The 20,864-nt window shown below is 35.9% G+C and overlaps 1 protein-coding gene across 1 annotated transcript in view; it reads right to left on the reverse strand.

Moving 5' to 3' along the window:
- Window positions 1-4,041: 4,041 nt before the first annotated feature.
- The window catches only part of PRIM2 (DNA primase subunit 2), a 92,392-nt gene continuing 75,569 nt past the window's right edge, over window positions 4,042-20,864 (reverse strand). Inside the window, exons 10-13 of the mRNA XM_039730519.1 lie at window positions 18,527-18,653; window positions 17,602-17,684; window positions 11,068-11,136; window positions 4,042-5,951 (exon numbers count right to left, since the gene is read on the reverse strand). Coding sequence (XP_039586453.1) covers window positions 5,724-5,951; window positions 11,068-11,136; window positions 17,602-17,684; window positions 18,527-18,653 — 507 coding nt within the window. The 3' untranslated portion in view covers window positions 4,042-5,723. The remainder of the gene's footprint in view (window positions 5,952-11,067; window positions 11,137-17,601; window positions 17,685-18,526; window positions 18,654-20,864) is intronic.

Genomic DNA, 20,864 nt, shown 5'->3' on the forward strand with positions numbered 1-20,864 from the left:
GAGAACATTAGCTCTTAGTAATTAAATGTTCTCTACAGCTATGATGATTAAGAAGAGGACAACTGGAACAATGACATTGCATACAGGAGCACTACTCTCTGTTCTAAGATTTTATTGTTTCAAGCTACAGAAATTTCTCAGGTGATTTTTGTTATAGAAAATTATTATTGCAGTCACTCTCATTGAAGAAGATTCAGACAGGTTTAGGTCTATTAACATGAAGGGTAAAAAAAGTAACTTATTAGGAATAAACATCTGGCAATAAGCGCCACTGAAGTAAAAAAAAAACTTCAGTAACAGACTGTAATTAAGAAATGTAGAAATTTTTTCAGTTTAAATGTAATTAAAACTTTTTAAAAACAATTCTTTCTTATAAAGATTACCACAAACTACTGAATCACTACAGCTGAAGAGAGCAAGTGAAATTTTTGAAGCGGCATTAAATTCTATTTAGGAAAAAAGTATTTCTAGAGTTTGCTACTTGGTGAAAAATAAGATCAACTCCCCTAGAGAAACTGAATCTAAACTGTGAACTGAGAGTGCTGGCATTACTGCAGAGAACCGGGTTTAGTGCTCTAAATCTGCAGAGTAGACAATTTAATAAATATTGAAGTTATCAAGTTATGGAATAATCATGTGCTAAGAACACTTCTTGCAAAAATATGACAAGTCTGTTACAGTACAGCTGTTGTTATTCAGACATAAAACCCATTTAGAGAAAGCACTTAGCAGAACCAGTTATACAGCTGGATGGCATTCACAGAGATATGATTTCTCCCTCCCAGATAAGCATTTAAGCACCTTAAGTAAGTGTCACACAGGTGAACTGGCTTAAACAGGTTCCAGCTACCTACAGGAGACAAGCGGCTCTCCTCTGCCATCTCCTTTGATACATGCTGGGAGCACACATTGCAGTTAAAAAGACTGAATATCCCATCAAACTTGCTTGACAGCCAATTTAGATATTCCAGCTTGATGGCTGTGCTTCAGAAAATTTTGGCCTTCAGGTTGAAAGCAGTTCAGCAGGCTGAATATTCTACTATTTTCATTTCTGATAAGGCTACTGAGGTTGGTTTGGGTTTCCCTCACGACTGAAGTCCCATTTACATATGCTCCAAAACAATTCAGAAATCAAAAGAAAAGCTTTGCCTCTAGAACATATATAAATATAGTCATAAGTCTTCCTCAGTGTAATTACACCCCCCTGTTTAGAAGAAAATTTACTTAATTTCTTTATTTATCATTTCTTTTGATGGAAACTTTAGAAGGTCAAAGAGAGGAGTTTATTTCATACGGTTTATGAAGGTTTTCAGAATTTTCATTGTGGAGGGACTTTTTTCCTAGGTGATGCATGAAAAAAAAAAATGAATTTTTTTACAATTTCTTTTGATGGAAACTTTAGAAAGTCAAAGAGAGGAGTTTATTTCATACGGTTTATGAAGGTTTTCAGAATTTTCATTGTGGAGGGACTTTTTTCCTAGGTGATGCATGAAAAAAAAAAATGAATGAAGTCGGATTCTTTAATCCAAAACTACAAAATCCTGAAGTTTCAAGGTAAGGCCTTACACAGCTCATAAGAGGGAGCTTAAACCAAAACATAGACAAAACTACAAAATTTTGGATTGAGGTTTCAAGGTAAGGCCTTACACAGCTCATAAGAGGGAGCTTAAACCAAAACATGGTAAGAGACAGAAGCAAGAGACAGAATATCTATGAATATCAGTGATTAATTTTAAAATGATATTCCAATGCATTTTTTTCCACTGCATAATAAATTTGAAATTTTCACAAAACAAAATTATATCAATTTTTAAATTAATGTTAAAAAAGCAAGAAATATACTTTTAAAGGCTCATTTATAAACACACCAAGAAATAACCTGGGAAAGGAATACTGCACTTCTTTCACATACGCTTGCACACCCCAGATTACCATGGCAGCACTACCAACATGTTTGACTATTGTAGCTCTGATTACACAGCCTACAACCTACATAACAAGTACATTTAAATGATTCTTTTTATTTTTCTTATTTGTATTCAGGTATTTGTACTTAGGATTCAGGTATTTGTACTTAGGATTTTACTTACTTGTTATTCTTGATCTACTATAGTACTAAAGCATGTATAGATATATTTTGATGTACTAAAGTAGTGATGAAACAGAAGAAGACCATAGTTGAATACCTAAATCCAAGTGAAAATTTCCCCAACTGTAAAAAATTGTATTTCTATTAATGCCAGGTCCTAGAAAAGGAAGTTTTACAACCATTCCTTAGGATATCATAATAGAGAGAAAAACTGGATCACTGTAGATAAAACCACTCTTCAACAGTGCCACTGGATTTAAACAAGAGACAATGTAAGAAATCCTTCACCTCCTTCCTAAGCCACAGGTGACAAGGATTCTCCTTTTCTTCCATTCGAAGTCACACAGTAACTGCAATTATTACTGGTTTTCAGCTACAGCATGTTAAGAACATCACATATTTTTAATTATGCTCCAGTACCAAAGACCAGCTCAAAATCAAAGTCATTCAGCAGGTTCCCAGGTATTTTTCTACAGCAAACCATTTGTTTGAAAACTGTAGCTGGCCAAAGCACCAACAATTCAAAGACCTGAACTTCAAGTGGGTGAATCACACATCTCTGACTCTTCCGTCTCTCGCAGACTGGCTCCACATCCCACCCTAAAGCACTACAGTAGCTGCATGAAGCAAGGACACTTTCATCTTAGAAGAATAAATTTGTATTAAGCATAGAAATAAAGCCACATGTCATAGACTTGAATGGCCAAAAGGGCCAGTCAGGCCATCTACTTTGAACAGTGTAACATTTCATCCAGTGCATGCATCCATTTGACTGGTTCAGTTTGAGCAAAGACACTTCTGATCTAAATTATTTTTACTGAAGTTCACTTTAGCCATTGAACATGGCTGAGATTTTCTGTTTGCATAACATCTCCCATGACACAACTCTGATCCAGAGTAGAATGCAATATTCTTCTGAAGATTGTGCCATATCTTCTTCCACTATACTGATTTCTTTTTCATTACCCCATGTTCATGAACCATCTTAATTAAAGTTTATGATTATATGACAAAACATCCTCGACTTGGCTGAAAACTTTCAGCTAGAAACACAGCTTCTCATGATGCTTCCATTGTGGTTGCAATTTTTATTCTAAGAGAAACTCAGAGTTCATACATCTTCCCTTTTTTTTGCAGCCTAATCACCAAGTCTTGCTCTCCCCCAGTTGATACACACTGATATAACTTTCAAGTCTGCAGCTATTGATCTATTTTCCACCCACCCCAACCGTCTTCTAAAGTCTTCCAGTGCTTCCTCTGTTAATAAGTTAGTATTTAGGTATCTATTCCTCATATTTCACAGCTATAATTAATTCTTGACATTATCTCAGCCATTTTTATACTTGTTTTTCAATTAATTTACCTATGTAAACACTTCAGGTTCCTTGTGGGATTGAATTATTCCCAGTGATCGTAACCTTTGTCCAATTCAAACACCGTAAATCCTTCAGCATTTGAGGGGTTTAGACAAATCTCAGCAAGGAAGTGTGTTAAGGGGTGAAAGTCTTTTTCTTTCTGTCAACTAGCTATCACAGGTAGAAGTTTCAATGTTGAGATAATATCATTACTAAGAGTAGCTCATGAATACAAGCAGAAAAAAAAGTGATTCTTCTGTGGGTTTTTAAAGGACTCCAAATAGATATGGATTTTAGATTATGCTATATATGCTTTAAAAAAATAAATAACAACTGAAGTATCATGATGTGAAATACACCCAAAAGAACCACTTAAATATGGAGACCTTGAATACATCTTTCCATCTGTAATTAATTCGATTTTCCTGATAGGTACTTGGAGAAAACAAGGAAAGCATCTCTAATTGCTTGGAGTCAGTAAGCTTACCTGAAAGCTCACACACACCACAGACTCCTGGGGAGGGATGAAGGGAAAGGGTGAGAACCAAAGCAAAAGAAAAAAAACCAAAAAACCTCATGGCTGAGATAAGAACTGTTTAATAACTGAAACAAAAAATTTTAAACATATTATTCTAATAATAGTAATGAAAAGGACAGAAAGGAAGAAAACCCGTAAGAAAGAAGTGATACACACTACAACTGCTCATCAAACACTGACTAGTATTTGGTGACTCTCAATAACTCCCCTCAGTCTACACACTGACCATGACATCCTGCAGTATGGAATATCCCTTTGGCCAGTTTGGGTCAGCTGTCCTAACTGTGCTTCCTCACAGTTTCTTGCGCAGCTGCTCCCTGGCAGAGCATGGAACACTGACAAGTCCTTGATTTAGAGTAGACCCTGCTCAGCAACATCTAAAACATCTGTGCGTCATCAACCTTATTCTCATTCTCAGCCCAAAGCACAGCAAATAACAGCTACAGGAAGAAAATCGACTCTATCCCAGCCAAAACCAGGATAAATTACATGGACTTAAGACTGTCTGAAATGTTCACCACTTTCAAGGCAATCTCTCAAGTCACCTCCATTTGCTCTGCTTTGGCTCACGCTGCCAACCAGTCTGCATGCATACAAACTGGGTCACTTCTGGAAGGAACTCGCACAAAAGGCACATCCTGCACATTCCTGTACCTGTTACTGACCACTCCAGCCACAGTGCAAGACAAAAACCAGTCTGAAGTAAAGCTCCCAAAGCACGCAGAGAAGGAATGCAGCGTGCTCAGCATCAGGAGTGCGGCCGCGTGGATCAGCTCCTGCACTGGGTGCTGTGACAGTGGTGGCAGCTCCTGCCATTCCCCTTGCCACTCCTCACCTCAGCAGAGCACTTAAAGCCTCACTCAGCTTGGGAGCTCCTCAGCTTCCTTCTGCTGAACACCCAACAGTGACACCCTCTTCATCATTAGACCTTGAAAGGCTTTGAAGTCAGAGACTGTTTTATTGTCTTGGATGCTCGCACTTGACCAGCTTTGGGCCAGCATTCCTTTTGAAACATCCAACTCCAAACTGAACTGGGCTACATTTGAGATTAGAGGTTGGACAGAAAGAAAACTACTTCCTACATCAGCATGACTGCTGCACAGAAGTACATGCTAATAAGCTTCTAGCTTCTTCATAATGAGTCAGTTAGTAGTGTATCTTTTTTTTATTACTTTCTTACATACAGGTGTCTAAACTCTGATTATGTTCTCTTCCAAGTACCAAAACCAGCTCTCTAAATTTAGTGCCAAGGTACAAATTAGGAAGCTGATTTCCCTCAGCTCCTCATATAGAAGAGACAGACAGACTCCTCCAGAGGATAATTTTGATCGTAAGAACTCCTACTTAATTACCATCCCAATATAGCTGAAAAGAAAATACAAAAACCTTTGCAAATTTTTTATTAAGATGATACATAGAAAAGTGATCACAAAAGAGGATAAAAATATTTGAACTTTTTGAAGAAAACAAAAAAGGTAAGTCAGACAAAAATTACCTAATAATTGTGAAGAAAGTGTCATTTCCCATCCTTAAACACACCCTATAGAACAGCTTCCTAAAGCAGTAAGAATAAATACTGGATGCAATTACAGCTTCAATATTTATCTTTTGTTTTTTCAGCCTTCTAAAAGCACTAAATGCTTCTGTATTCCAGGTGGTGAAGTGCATATTCCTCAGTACAGAGACAAATCCAGCTAGAGAAGGGAAATAATAAAAGAAAAATAACAAATAACACTGCTGCTTAGTCTTCAGTGAAGTATGCTTCCAGTCCTTCCAGTTCTGTATCATCTTTTGCATTTGAAGAGGTGGGAGTAGAACTTGAATTTATGCTTTCCTGACTATTATTTTTTTGTTGAAAGTTTCCCGAGTTATTGAATTCCTTCTTCGGTTCTCTACCACCACTTAACAGCTTCTGACTCTCTGTAAAGTATTGATTAGGATGATTCAAAGAAAACCCAATGTCATCAACCTGTACATAAAAGGAAAGGAACACCAAGTTATCACACTTATTTCTAAAAATCATATTTTTCATATTCAAGAACAGATTAATTAACAATTTAATAAATTCCAATTTTGTTGAAGAAAAAGGCATCAGTTTGTAAATAATGTTTCTGTAAATGTTAGCATAACACAAATCTCGTTTCATCAGAAGTTTTCTTCCTTCATTGCAGAAATAATAACTTTGGCATATTCAAACATTATTTCACACTGTCTTTTCTACAGTAAAGAAAACTAACACCCCAAAGCATCTAAAACACATAAGTAAAATGACATCTCTTTAGAGATGAACCTACATCTTAGTTGAATCTTAATCATCTGCATTGAACCTACATCTTAAAATGGACTTTCACCATCCAAAAAAGGGAGTGAGAGAGGTCTAGAGTGCAAATGAAAGTGAAAAATACTGCTAGAAGTTGTAGCAACTGCACTGCATAAATCCAGATCTTAAGTATCAGTGTGAAACTGTAAATGGAAAAGGGGACCTTCGTGTCTTTCCCTGCTTTCCCAAGAAAGCACAAATGCAATATTTACAAGGGAGTGAGCTAAGAGAGAAGCCCCAGAGATCAAGCTTATCCTTGCTCCATCAGTGCCACCATCAGCACCCTGACTCTAAATGCACAACCATTTTGTCTTCTGTGCAAAAAATACAGAAAACTAGCAGCAGATTTGTATTACTAGTTTTTACTTCAGCAGAAGTATTCTTTCAATTCTGGAATTATTTGATAAATGAACATTCAATTAATGCTCTTCAAATACTTCAAATCAAGAAAGCTTTCAGCTTTAAAAGGAAGCTATTCTGATGTAATGACCAAGAACCAGAGTTATAACTTTTGTATTTCTTTTGGGAGGCTCAGAAGTTGGAAATGCTTACTTTAAAAAGTGCTTTCACCTCCTATTCAAGGCAACCTGCATCTTTCATTTGCCTCTGAGTTCATGTGAATTCTAGGAAATTTTTTAAAAAACCACTGCTCTTAAAATACATTGGAAGACTTACCAAACATGGGGTACAACACACCATGGAAGACTAAGAGTCATGTACCTGTTAATTTCTGCTACCACTATATTCCTTTGTTCCCAGAAGGGAGTGGCCAATTCAGGCATAATAAGCAACTCTGCATGCACACAGAGTCTCCTAAGGACATACTGTGGCTAATTTAATATGCCAAACCCCATCAATTTAAATTTCAGCTGCTTGTGAATAATCATAAAGTAGAGGATCAGTGTGTGCTCTAAATGGAACCCTGATTAAATGCATTACCACTGCCTAGCTTAGCTCCATTAGAAAATGGTGACATGGATAGCAAAATCTAATTCAGACATGAATTAGCAACTGTAGTCAGTGACCTTGCTTGAAAAATCTTAAAAGTAACAGTCCTAGCACTCTAATTTGGTATTCAAAGGCATAACAAAAAAAAGCCACCAAAAAATCCAACCCAAAGTCATCACTGAATTTGATTTTAGTCTTATCTGGATGAGTTTCATTCAGCCAGCTTTCATCCATGCTCCAATTTTCATTACATGCAAACTAAATTACTTCTTTACATGAAAAAAGCTTAAAAAGAAGTGATATAGTGAAAAACTGGCTTTCCTTTTAGAAGCTCTTAATGAGCTCTGGTTGTTTTAACCTGAAAATCTCAGTTCTCTTCAAACCAATTTAAGAGTCACTTTGTAACTCTTAATTTTATTCTAAACTCTTCTCTCCCCAGCAGTCTGGAAAAAGCTGTAGAAGCAGCTCATTGTATGAAAGGAGCCTACAGCCATGTTTTCAGAGGTGATTGATGGTATTTGTGAGCTTTAATTTCTGGGTTTTTAAAAGTTATTTACTGTTTGTTAGTTGAAATTCTTGTATGATTCCATGTACCATTTTTTTCCTTTTCAAACTTGAATGCTACATAAATAAAAATCTATCAGATGAAGCTTAGACAACTCTTCAATTAGAAGAATTCCACCCACGCAAACCATCAAATTTTTGTGAGAGCCTTAAAAGAGAAGGGGGAAGATTTTTTTCATTATCTTCATTTGCGATATAGTGATATAGAAAGAATTCTATTCTCTGTAATTTTCAACAGGGTTCAGTAAGCATTTCTTTGAATAAGAATATTCTACTCTGGCTGGAAACTCACAAGAAATTTGAACACAAAAATGGTATTTTTTTACATTAGAATGCTCACACAACTTTATGCAAGTTTTACAATGTTTTTACATAATATAGATCAAAGCATATGAATTTTAAAAGCCTCATCATTAACTTTGCTGTAAGTTAGCTGGGACTTACTACCAGAAATATCTCTAACAGAAGCAGCTTTGCCAGTGCACAGTGGTAAATCTATCTGAATCTATCCACCACACCCAAAGAAAAATGAATTTTTTATGCAGTCAAAACTTGAAGCTTTTAACACGGAGAAGCTTTAAAACTTTAAGCTTTTAACCAAGCAAAAAGACCTGGCACTTCAGACACAACTGTATAATCCATCTAAGTAGGTGATACTGACACAAGACTTTTTTTTGATTTAGCACATTTTGCACATACTGGCTCTCATACAAACTCCAGTTTAATATTCCTGCACTAGTATATACTGTTTTGAAAACCCTGAAATAATACTTTTGAAGCTATAACATCCTTGGGTTTTAACCAAGAACTTTTAAAATGACAGCTGATATTAAACAAAAACCACGTGGAGCAATCATGGTGCTACAGCTTTCCTTTTGCACTTACTGAAGAGTTAACAAATTGCCTGCATGTATCTTAGTTTCTGCCAGGTCTATCACTATATCACAAGTGATGTCTGCTTTTGTTCTTGGTTGGGAAAAAGTGCAACTGAAGTTCAGGAGAGGTGTAGCACTGGAGTTAATAAGCCCAGGTTACACAGAATACAGAGAGCATCAGCTTTTTGTTAGCCCACGCTATTCGAACAGAGCAGTGAAGTGCAAGGACACAACCCCCACCACTACCCCCCAAAAATGTATCTCAACAAGAATGATGCACCCCAGTCCAGCTGCATGTACCAGCACAGTCTTGGTGCCAAGCACTAGCCTACTGAAGCTGACCCTGTGAACTTCGAGAAATAAAATCTTTAACAAGTCTCTGTTACAAAGTCATTCATAGTCAATCTTACCCACATATACACCATAACTTTTAACAATTGCAGGCAACACCAACAGCTCTTCCCAATACAAATCAAGCACTTTCTTGGTAAAATTTTTACATAATTTAAGCTAAAATTCTCCATTTGAGCAAGTCCATTATTTCCATGAAAATTTTACTTAAGATTGTTCCCCTGCTCAAAGAAACAATTGAAGTTATGCTAATTGATTCTTCTGAAATTCCCTTCAATGAAAAACTCTGCTAGTGATATGCAGGAAAGCAAAGGTTTGACTGTCACATAAAAGCTTTGGAGACACATCTTTTACCTCCCCATAGGAAAAAAAAATTAAAATAATAAAGTATATAGCTGTAGAACAGAAAAATCAATCCAAGGAGGCTGGTAACAAGTTCAGCAGCTAAATTCTGTTAAAAATTGCCACCATAAGCATGTGCCACTCAAACGACAGGGTCTGTGTATTTTGCTTTCTCTCACTGAAATAATATCAAGAGCAAAGCAGAAAGATGATTGTGAGTGCAAGCAGCAAAGATGTTTATATTACCACAAAATTGATAAAAAATAATGCTTTTCTGGAATTTCCTAGAGAAGAATGTAAAGACAGCTTTCCTAAAATGCATAGTACTGATTTATCTTTTGATGAATGTTGACCTCGGCGTCTACAGTCATCTTGAGAAAATATTATTTCTACTGACGTGAGCAAGTGTTACACAGAGCAAGCCTTACCTAAATTTAAAATTGTGTATTATTTTGAATTTCCTTCCAGATTAGTAGACTTCTTCTCACATTTTCTAAGACCATAAGACAAAATACAGCTGCCAAAACAACACTAGACACAGGCTCAGGATACACCTTTGCTATACATTCATACATGTGACTGCTGGAAATATGTGAAGATGAACAGTTCCACTTAAATCAATTGTGAAAACCAGTCAGTGGTAAATGCCTCTGGGTGGGTCATCTAATCCTCATCCATCTCCTCAGTAAGGCTGTTCCATACTCTGCTGTTTGAAAGTGATGCTTCCATTTTTTGGTTTGTGAAGAGAACAAAGCTATAAGAAGAGCTGTGGTTCACTGGGTTTTTTTGTACACCTTTGCTATACATTCATACATATGACTTCTGGAAATACATGAAGACGAACAGTTCCACTTAAATCAATTGTGAAAACCAGTCAGTGGTAAATGCCTCTGGGTGGGTCATCTAATCCTCATCCATCTCCTCAGTAAGGCTGTTCCATACTCTGCTGTTTGAAAGTGATGCTTCCATTTTTTGGTTTGTGAAGAGAACAAAGCTATAAGAAGAGCTGTGGTTCACTGGGTTTTTTTTTTTGATGACAAGGAATCTTGAACCAATGGAAAAGCTGCTTCTTAGAATCAAGAAATCACACAGGAGATGGAGTGTGACCATTTATTACCTTAAAAATTTTTGGAGAAAATTTTAAGATAACTTTGCTTACAATTAAGCAAATGGGAAAGCCCTGAGAATGCTCATCTTGATTTAAAAAAATAATCACACATGACTACAAATGTGAAAAAATACCAAATAAAAATTAACAAAAGGTACCATGAAAATGCTGGGAGATTGAATTCAGAGGTTTTAGATATTTTCCCTTTATTTTTTGAAGGTTTTTATGTATTTCATATAAACACATCAAACTTGATCAATGTATTAAAGCCTACAAATTTGATTAAAAGCAGGATATTGAAAAAGCTAAATGACTTTGAAATAGATATGATTCAACAATATTGACCTTTTTGGGAAGATAGCATAATATTTTACCACATTTTGTAATATTGAGGGTATTAATAACATCAATATATAAATGCAAAAAATTACAAAGCAATATTTGAAATTACTGAAAAGATAACTAACAAGGCTAATGATGGATGGGCAAACTGAAAACAGTCTCAGGGCTTCATTCATGATTTCCAAGGCCTTCCTCAAGACAAAGTGGGTGATAACAAAGAGCAGTAGCTACTCACATCATGTGTCAGCTCGAAGTACTTCTGACAGGCCAGCTGGTAATGCATGCCCTTCACCAGCTCCAGCACCTGCACGGAGGGAGAGCAAGGAGACACACTCACAAGGAGCACACAGCCAACTGACTGATACTTACAACAAGGTGTTCCAGGACAGCCCTGCACAACAGCTCATGGACATTTGCAGCACACCTGTGAATCCTACAAATAACTGACAACATTTTAAAATGCCCCGGCTACGTTAAAAACAAAAAAAGCACAGGAAGGTACACGCGACCCTTAAAATGTAATTTCAATACTCTTAACTTCAAGCATAAGTTGAATCTATATTTTGGTAATATCATTGTGACAGTTATTGTCAAACTATCATATTGCAACATCTCTTCTATAATTGCAGACATAAATCTAGCAATTCAAGTGGTTGAAGCATGAAGCAATCAAGGACATGATTTGTATTTTTATTTTCCACATTACCAGTTCATGCAGATGCACAGCAAAATACTACTGTGCTCCCATCAAGAAAATTTAATGCAAATCCTTTAAACAAGTATCTGTGAGAGGGGAATGCTTTTACCTTCAATCAGATTTGTCCTTTTAGAAATGAAGCTATTTCTAGTCAAGCTCAGCAGAATATGTGAGTGAATAGGCTGTTTTGAACACGTATTAGGAAAATCATGCCATCTTTTGTAAATACAATTTGCTTCCCAATTCTACTTCAGGTAATCTCTTCTGTGCTGCATGAAGTCCCATTCTTATCACTAGAATGCAATGCTGGTTGAAATATTTTAAAGTTTCATTACCTCCTCCCTCCTTTATATAATCTAAATGTATGCTCTCTCTGCTTATCAAACAGAGAAAATTGCTGGAATTAAGAGATAGCCTCAGTGGAAGGAAAAATAGTTTTCAAGAAATGTTAATTTCAAGCCATTTCCCAAGGTTGACCTTTGTGTCAGACACAGCAATATACAGCTTAAATCCCTGCTGTACTCATTATCGGATGCTGCCTTGTATTTATTGACAGATATATAAATAAATTACATTTGCTGAATGGATAAAAACAGCAACACACTGCCAGGAAAGTACTTAGTCCCATTATTTCTCTGTAATAGCCCAACTGATTACATTTCTATCCCTCTTGCCACCTCCTGTTAAACCTTCTGTAAAACACAAAGGCCAAAGCCAGCCAGGCAATGAAGTCTGAAATCTGTGTACATACATATAGTTCCATTTTTTCTCCTCTCTCCTTGAAACTGACTGGAAAAATCAGTAGTTAAGGGTTGAAAAACCTCATTTATTCTTAACACTTCAATTTCGTAGTGCCTTACATTTGCTTATTTGTTCCTTACAAATAATCTATGCCATACAAAAGAGCCACCTCTATTTTAAAGAAGATGCAAACCATGTTATATGTACACACTTTCTTAAAAAGTATTCTTCACCTAATATGGAATAATTGTTAGAAGACCTATTTGTCTGTTGGTTAGTTAAAAGAAACATTCACAATATTCTGTGGCATTCAGACCTGTCTAACCTGAATTTCCCAGTTGAAATAATTCGGCTAATTCAATCTAGTTCATAAACACTTAAGATTTTCTCAGAATTCTTCGTTATTTAATCAAGATTACATGTAATAAAATTATATAAATAAAAAGTTTTCTAAATTTAGGTGTAAATACATTTTAAATCTCAGAATCTTAATTGGGCAAACAAACTCAGGTATGCACTAATTCTTAGTATAAATCCTAGGAGATTAAAAAAGTTAGATACATGTAAGTTTCAACTGGCCACATCATGGAGGACGAGGTTCCCCTTCTACATATATGAAAGAGAGGGAGCATAAGGGGCATATTTAAAATATTTGAAGAAGAGTAACTTTAGAGATTAACTTGCTTTATCAGGGAAGAAGTTGCTAAAAGGAAACAAAAAAGATTAAACAGTGCAATAGAATGAAGCCCAGCTAGAAGGGAGTCCTCTCTGTGAGACAAACAATCCTCTATTAAAATAAAATAGATTTACCATCCCTAATACATATTATCTTTTCCACTACATTTCTGTCCATAATGAAAGCAAGCTTGCAGCCTTTTTTCCCTAGTATTTCCCAGAAACAGACCACTCAAAGCTTCATTCACAGCAGCAATCTTTTGCCTCTATGTACATTAAGCCATTTACACTGCATTGCTTTATTTTGTAAGTAAAGGTACACACTCAAGGACTTTTCCTGTGAGTCCTTATGTGCCTTTTTCTTCACTGCCATCTGCAACTTGTTTTTCTGATGTTGCTCTAGACTGTTAATGAGGCTGAGATGATGTTTGGCAGATGTATGCAGCCACCTGCTTTTATAGATCCTAAGCACTCAAAGTAAAGATGTTGCATAGCAGGACAGTTGGGGCTCTATAATTATCCACTGTTATTTTGAACTTACTCAAAATGAGTTTGGGTTTGGGGTTTTTTACATTGCAGGATTAACTTATTATGAAAATCTTTCTACTATAGACTCAGTTATGTGTGATTAATTTCTAACTTTTCCTGGAAACCTTCTTTAGATGCAAGGGAAAATATTTTTACAGACAGCAATAACCTAAAATTTTTAAAATATTAGATCAATAGGCAGAGTGTTACATTTTTTTTCCACTTGTGGTGGGTTTTTTTGCAGGTTTGGCAGTGTTTTGTTCAGCATTTTGACAGGATTTTTTTCATTCATAGAAACATATATCCATATTAAAGGCCTAGGCACAGACTGGTTTATTTATTTCCATCTCTGTGCAGAATGTCCAACCCACCTAAACACTAAATTTGTTGAAGAATACACAAAGTTCAATGAGTGACTTAATAAAAACCTTTAATTTAACCCAGTTATAGGGAAAAAAATAAAATTAAGAGAAAAATTCTATTAGAAAGAACAAGCCTTCTTCTGAAGTTATACGCTGTTCACCGACTTAAGTATTTTTCCCTAAAATGCTTTTACTCCTAGTAGGAAAGCAAAAAGAACTAGTCTAGATTCTCTGTTTCTCCTGTTTGCAGAACCAGAAATTTTTACTACTTTTTGCTTTTGCTATTATTATTGACATGATTTGGGAAGAAGGTAATTTCTGCAAGAAAACTTTCTGAAACAAATAATAGATATTTTGAACAAACTAATTCAAAGCCTGTAGCTTCTATTTCTCTATATGTAAGATGCCGGCAACACATTACAGTGCATTTAGTACAGCATCACAACAGATGTATTAATCACAGAATCATAAAATGCTTTGAGTTGAAGGGACCTTAAAGATCATGTAGTTCAGACCCACCTGCCATGGATAGAGACACCTTTCACTGGACCAGATTGCTCAATGTCCCATCCAGCCTGGTCTTGAACACTTCCTGGGATGGGACACCCAAATTCTCTGGACAACCTGTTCCAGTGACTCATCATCCTCATAGTAAAAAATTTCTTCCTTATATCTAATCTAAACCTTCTGCTCTTCAATCTGAAGTAGTTTCTCCTTGTCCTGTCACTACATGCACTTGTTCATTGTCTCATACGTAAAAACATAACATATTCTTTAATCTTTATAGTCTTCAAATTGATTAGCTGATTTCATTAGGATTTTACCTAATCAGTAGTATACTAGAGAGAGAAATGAAAAATTATACACTACAAATTCAAATGCTATGCACTTACACATCCACATGTCAGATGCTCAGCTAATGCTTCTTTCTCCAAGCATTTAATAAAAAAAAACTACTATCACAAATGTAGACTAACCTAAGGAAAATGTGAAATTAATACAAGTTAAATAATGCAGTTCTTGGAATAAACATCAGGGATAGCTCTCTGCTTCAAGCACTTTGATAACTAGACAAGACCTGTAATCATCTGCCGCATTACTTTGAGATGATTACTTCAGCAGGTACAATCCTAGACAAGATACAGCCTCAGAAAATCTAGACTGGAACAACAGGTTGGATCCAAATACTTCATAGCAAGCAGATTCATATATTCAAATACTTTAATCCCTGCTTTCATTACTGACAGCACTACAAAATGAATGCAATGAAAGCAGTCTAATGCTCAGACTGACTACTGAAGTCACATGAGGTCTGGAAATATTTGCTCTTTACCATCATCACATCATCCTTCCCTTTTCATATCCAGTCTTGTGAAAAAGCCCTTTAGGATGGGGTTTGTTCCTACCATGCAGCAATCAAATGCTTTATCTGAATTGGAAAAACTCAGAAACTTCATGAATCTTAAAGGAAAGAGTGCCTGTCAAGAGTATGGACAGCCCCAGAAACAGAATGCTGAGAACATTCTGTTTCTGGAGCTGGGTAAAACCACAGCCACTAGGGCTAGACACTAACTTCCATAATAGCCTTGAGGAACAAGCTTCAAAGACAAGGAAGGGCCTTGTTTGTGGGTTTGGAGGGAAGACGTGAGTACTCTACCCAAAAGATGAAAATCCCAGTGGGGAACCAATTAATCAGTGCATAGCTAAATTCAAAATAGATGTTTGCAAAATTATGCATCATTCCCAGAATTTTGGAACAGAGCAAGGAACAAGCATAAAAGGACCCGAGCCCTGGAAAAAACATGCTTTTTATTGAAATACATAGCTGAAAGGTCAAGCTCCAAACCATTCATTAAAAACAGGTATCTACCAGTTTGTTGGACCTGGAGTTAACAGGAAGTCTAAGAGTCAAAGGGAATGGTTTGAGTGAATGCCAGTCTAGTTACATGAGACAATTGAATGATTGGTAAACCATCCACCCCTAATACCTATTCACAGGGCTAAAGGGAAAAAAAAAATTTCTGATACTCAGGAACCACCATCAACATCAGAGAAGAATCCTAAAAGCCCTGTCTGGACTGAAGGATCCTGAACTCTTCTTAGTCACACAATCATTACTGAAACATGAAAACAGAGCAAAATGAGGGGCAGAAGTAATGGCAACTTGGAGACTGATGGCAACTATTTCTCTTCCTCTTCTCCTACTGGATATCTCAAAGACTGTCTGATGTAAAAGCTTAATTTCTCAGAAGTCAGGCACAGCCAACATTTTATTTCACATGATTTTACTTTATTTTTATTAGATTTTGCATGGAGAGTGTATAATTTTGTGGGGTTTTTTGTTTAACACTAGGAGTGGACACTGAAGAGCCCTTTACCCTAATTGCACTTAAACACCACAAAAGTCATGGCCAGGACAACATCCATTTCTGGGCAAAAAAGATGTTGATGGAGACAGTTTTCCTTAGGCACTTTTGATAAAACAATATAAGACTGCTAGTGCATCCAAATTCTACTTAAAAAAAAAAAACCCCAAAAAAACCCACCAAACCCTAAATACATACACACACACAAATAAAATCACAATTCACATTAAATATGAAGACACAGTCTTACTGTGCAAATTCACTGAAGAAATAACCTCTACTAAATCCTACCCACATATACAGCAAGGCATCTAAGCCAGTAAATCCTCACCAATCTTCCCAATGATTAGCAGGATAAAAAATCCTAGACCAGCATCAATTCTTGATATATATAAAGGAAAAAAGCCAAAGGAAAGTATCTCTAGGGCATGTCAGATATATAGACGCTTATTGATATGAACCAGAAGAAAACAGGGGAAAAAATGTAAAAGGAAAAAACACTCCTATAGTGAACAGTAAACTCTTTAAAATTCTTTTAATTTGTATCTTAATTAATCCTTCCAAGTGAGACTGCTTCAAGTGGAACTTTTGCATTCTTTTCCATCTGGTACAACAGTCTGTTGATGCCTGACAAACAATGGTGACATTCCACATAACTAAAGACAACAACTTAAAGCAGGTTTTTCCTATGGACCTAAAGCAGTTCTAGCCAGTTAATACACAGAAGTGTTTGGTCTCAGCTTAAATCTCACCAGTACCTCTTCTTTCAATGAAAATGATGACAACCTCTCACTGCCTTAAGCTCTTGCTAGAGAATGCAGCGGGAGACACAGTTCTTCAGGACACATCTCAAAATTCCAATTCCCACATTGTTTTTGCCATATAAGATAGATTTTCAATACAAGTTTACATTTTTTAAAAGCTGATAAAAATTTCTCCTTAATTTCATTAGGGTTTTATGTGCTTTTGCTGTTCAGAGGAAGTTAGCAGAACAGATAATGAGGAATGCATGGGTTTTAGAAGTTTATTATAAAAAATAATTACATCTGTGTAATGACAACACAGTAGTCATCCACAAGTCACTACAAGAATAAAACTAAATTCTCTAAAACACTGCCAGATTCATTTAAACTTCTTTTCTAATCACAGTGCGGTAAAACAAAGCAAAAAGAATTTCTGGATTGTATCCACTATTGGAATAAACCTCCTCACAATATTAAACAATAAAATCAGTGGGAGCATTGCAGCCAGAAAGCCAAAATTCTGGTATAAAACCTTTATAAGAAGAATTATTTCACAATACGCAGTGACAAATTGCATATGGCATTCCTACACAAACTGAAAGTAAAACTGAAAAGCAGTGTCTTCATAATGAAAGTGTCAAGCAAAATACGCCTTACCTGAGCTATTCCACTGGGAGGGATCTTGTATGACTGCAGCTTTTGCTTCAGCAGCTCGGGATCACTGTGGCGGAATGGGCACCCTGACAGTAAAAAATAAGCAAGCTCACAAACAAGGCTGTTTACTCAGGAGTTAGTGCAGTAAGGCACTCAAGAGACCAGCTAAGCTGTTCCTAATTGTCTAACAGCTTATTAATAGGAAAGTTAATTACCCATGTGTACAATTGCCTTTTTTTTTCTCTTTAAATAATTACTTTACTGCAGAGTTATCAGGGCACCACAGGCCCAAGAGTCACATAAAATATCCCACCATAAAGAGGCCACAATTCTCATTCACTGACAGGAAAAGAGTTTAAGTTAGTTCATTACTAACAATGACAGTGTTGGTACATTTAATAGCTGTGGAAAAACCCAAGAAAATAAAAGTAATGAGAGTGAACTGGTCTTTAAAAGCATAGTCCATTGTAAAAATACTACCTTATAAGCAACTTAGAAAGTTCCACCACCTAAGTGGATTTTTTTTTTGTCCTAGAGTAAGTTTTGAGACACACATGAATTAATGACTTAGTGTTAGCATAACAACAATGAAGCAAGTGGAGGTTTCCCATGTTTAGTCACACAGTTGTAGGAATTTTTAAAATACCCTAGCAAACTTCAGACTTCCTATATGATTGAATTCATATCTCAGAACACCTCTAATTGGTTATTTCTTAAAGCATCTGCACATTTAAAGTCTCCTTGAGTTGCATGACAACTTATATCAAAACTAGCAGTTATGAAATCTGATCTAAAGAGAGCAATTCAAGACCACTATGGTCTGGAAATTAAATAAACAATAAAAGAGACTACAGGAGGGAATAACTTCTCTAGCCAAGAGATTCTGCTGTTTGTAAATGCTTGGGGTTTTTCCCCTTAAGGAACTCACCATGATAATCCCCTTGGCTTGGTGGATTGGACATGATAATCTTCATGCAGCTGTATGGGGTATAATCAGTCCTCTTTCCTTCTTGCCCATAGTTGTGGCGAATGCTGTATGCATATCCTTTGTCAAACTGAATAAAAACAGAAGAATAAATTCTTATATACTGGGTCAGTAATTCTACCTTCTCTGCAAATAGAAATATTGAATAACTAATGAAATTTTCCAAACATATTCAAACTCAGCAAAATAAAACCCAAAAGTTGCTTGCTGCTACCTTTGAGTTTTATATTACATGAACTTGCATTTGTACATAAATGTTCTTTATAGACACAACTCAAAAGAAGTGTGTAACTGCACTGATTTAAGGTCTTTTCAGCTGATTCTGTAATGGTTTTAAAGATAAGATGACATAAGGATCAAAATTTTGGACCCCACAGTATTAGTAAATGCAGAAAACAAGGTAATTTAAAATCTTTCACAAATGTCCATCAATTGATTGCCTGATCAGGGGAAAAAATAGAAATACAGATTTCTTTACTCAGGTTCTTGTTCTCCCAAAGTACAGCGTTACACCTAGACTTTGCTTCAGCACTGAAGTTCAATTCTTCAGATTCTAAAATGAAGTACACTTCATATACTTCTTGTATAAAAAAGATTTTCTCTTATGTCTACCAATAGACTACCAACTCCTCCAATAAAATGAAATCTTCTAAAGGATATAGATGTAATCAAGCATTTATCTTACAGCTGAGCACAAAGCTATCAATATATCATTTTAGACTTGTGGAAACCATGCAATTATATGAGTTCGTGTCATTTTTTACATGGTAATAGGTGACAAAATCTGTAGAGGAATCAGATTACTTAATATGCAAATTCCATTAAATTGCATTATCTACTGTAAGATATTAAGGAACATTTGTTCAAATAACATACTTCAGGTTCCAAAAACCACAAATATGAAAAAATAATGAAGCATCATATTTAGAATTACACCACTTCAGTCTCTCTTTGCCTCAAAAAAACCCAGACAATACATAAAAGGAACAACTCTGCTCTTGCTCAATTCAAAATTATAGCATTAATCTCAAATTCTGCATCTAAATATAGACAATTCCCACAAGAATTTAAGTTTTCTTCTCAAAAACAATTTAAAATTAACTTTTCACTCTGGCTCTGGTATTTTACTAATAGAAGACAATGTAATATACTGAGAAAAATCATTCAAACATATACTGCTAACAGTACTACTGCAAGAATATTCTCATTTCTACTGATACAAGTGGCTCCCTATTTGACCTGTGGATGTCCAAAGAGTACTTCAGAACATTCATATACCTACGACTGGCCTAAAGATGACAGAAAACAAAATAGAAACCTAAATGTATTTTTTTTCATATAAAACACTTCAATGATCTTGAAAATATAGTTACTTAAAACTCTGTAACATAATATGCAAATATACATAATAAATGTTTATAAAAATATACACAAACTTTGAGAATAAAGTCCTAAATTGCACCTGACTCGAACAGTAAAAAAGAAACTTCTCCATCAAGATGCTGCTCATAATCAAGTCAATACAAGAAGACTAAAATTCAGCATTCATCCATAGTAAGGCTTAAGACAGCCAAAGCTCTCAATAAATATTGACTAATTAATCTATACTGTGCATTTGACAAAGTGACTTTACTCTACTTCAAAAGACTTTTTAAAAAGCAGGAAGGGGAAGAAAAGAGAGAAAACAGCATTTTGTTTTCCAGCACAGCCACAGGCAGGATCAAGCAGGTGGGAATACTCCTTCCTATCTAGTCAACCTTTTTGCTCAGCAGATAAAAGAACTGGTTGGTTGAATAGGAAATGAACACCACTTTTTCTAGGAATAGAGTCGGGCTCACCAACTCATCATTAGAAGGAATTCTCTGGGTGTGTGCTCCCACTCGGAAGGGCCAGGGAACAGGTCCCCACCCTCACACAGGGCTCCAGCAGCTGCTGGCCAAGTCCTGCTGCTGCTCCTGTTGGAGCTGCAAATGGTCTGGTTACTCCTGAAAACAGCAAAGATCAAATACAAAGATGTCTGCATTTTAATTTCCAATCTCTGCATGAACCTGTTAAACTGAAGATGGAATCTGTGATCCTGTAGCCACCTGTTCTTCTAGCCAGAAGCAGTGGAATATTTCCTCCTTTACAAAAGATGAATTAAAGCACATTTCATCTTCTTAACAAAGGATATTTGAGCAAACAATTAAGTTAGACTAATTTTTTTTTTCCCCAAGGGTAAAGCAAATCATGAATGTTTCAGGAAGCACTGCTTAGTTTCCTAGAAAATTAACACCCCTCT

This window comes from Passer montanus, unplaced genomic scaffold (assembly GCF_014805655.1).
Source record: "Passer montanus isolate IOZ18808 unplaced genomic scaffold, ASM1480565v1 scaffold11, whole genome shotgun sequence".
Classification (NCBI taxonomy): domain Eukaryota; kingdom Metazoa; phylum Chordata; class Aves; order Passeriformes; family Passeridae; genus Passer; species Passer montanus.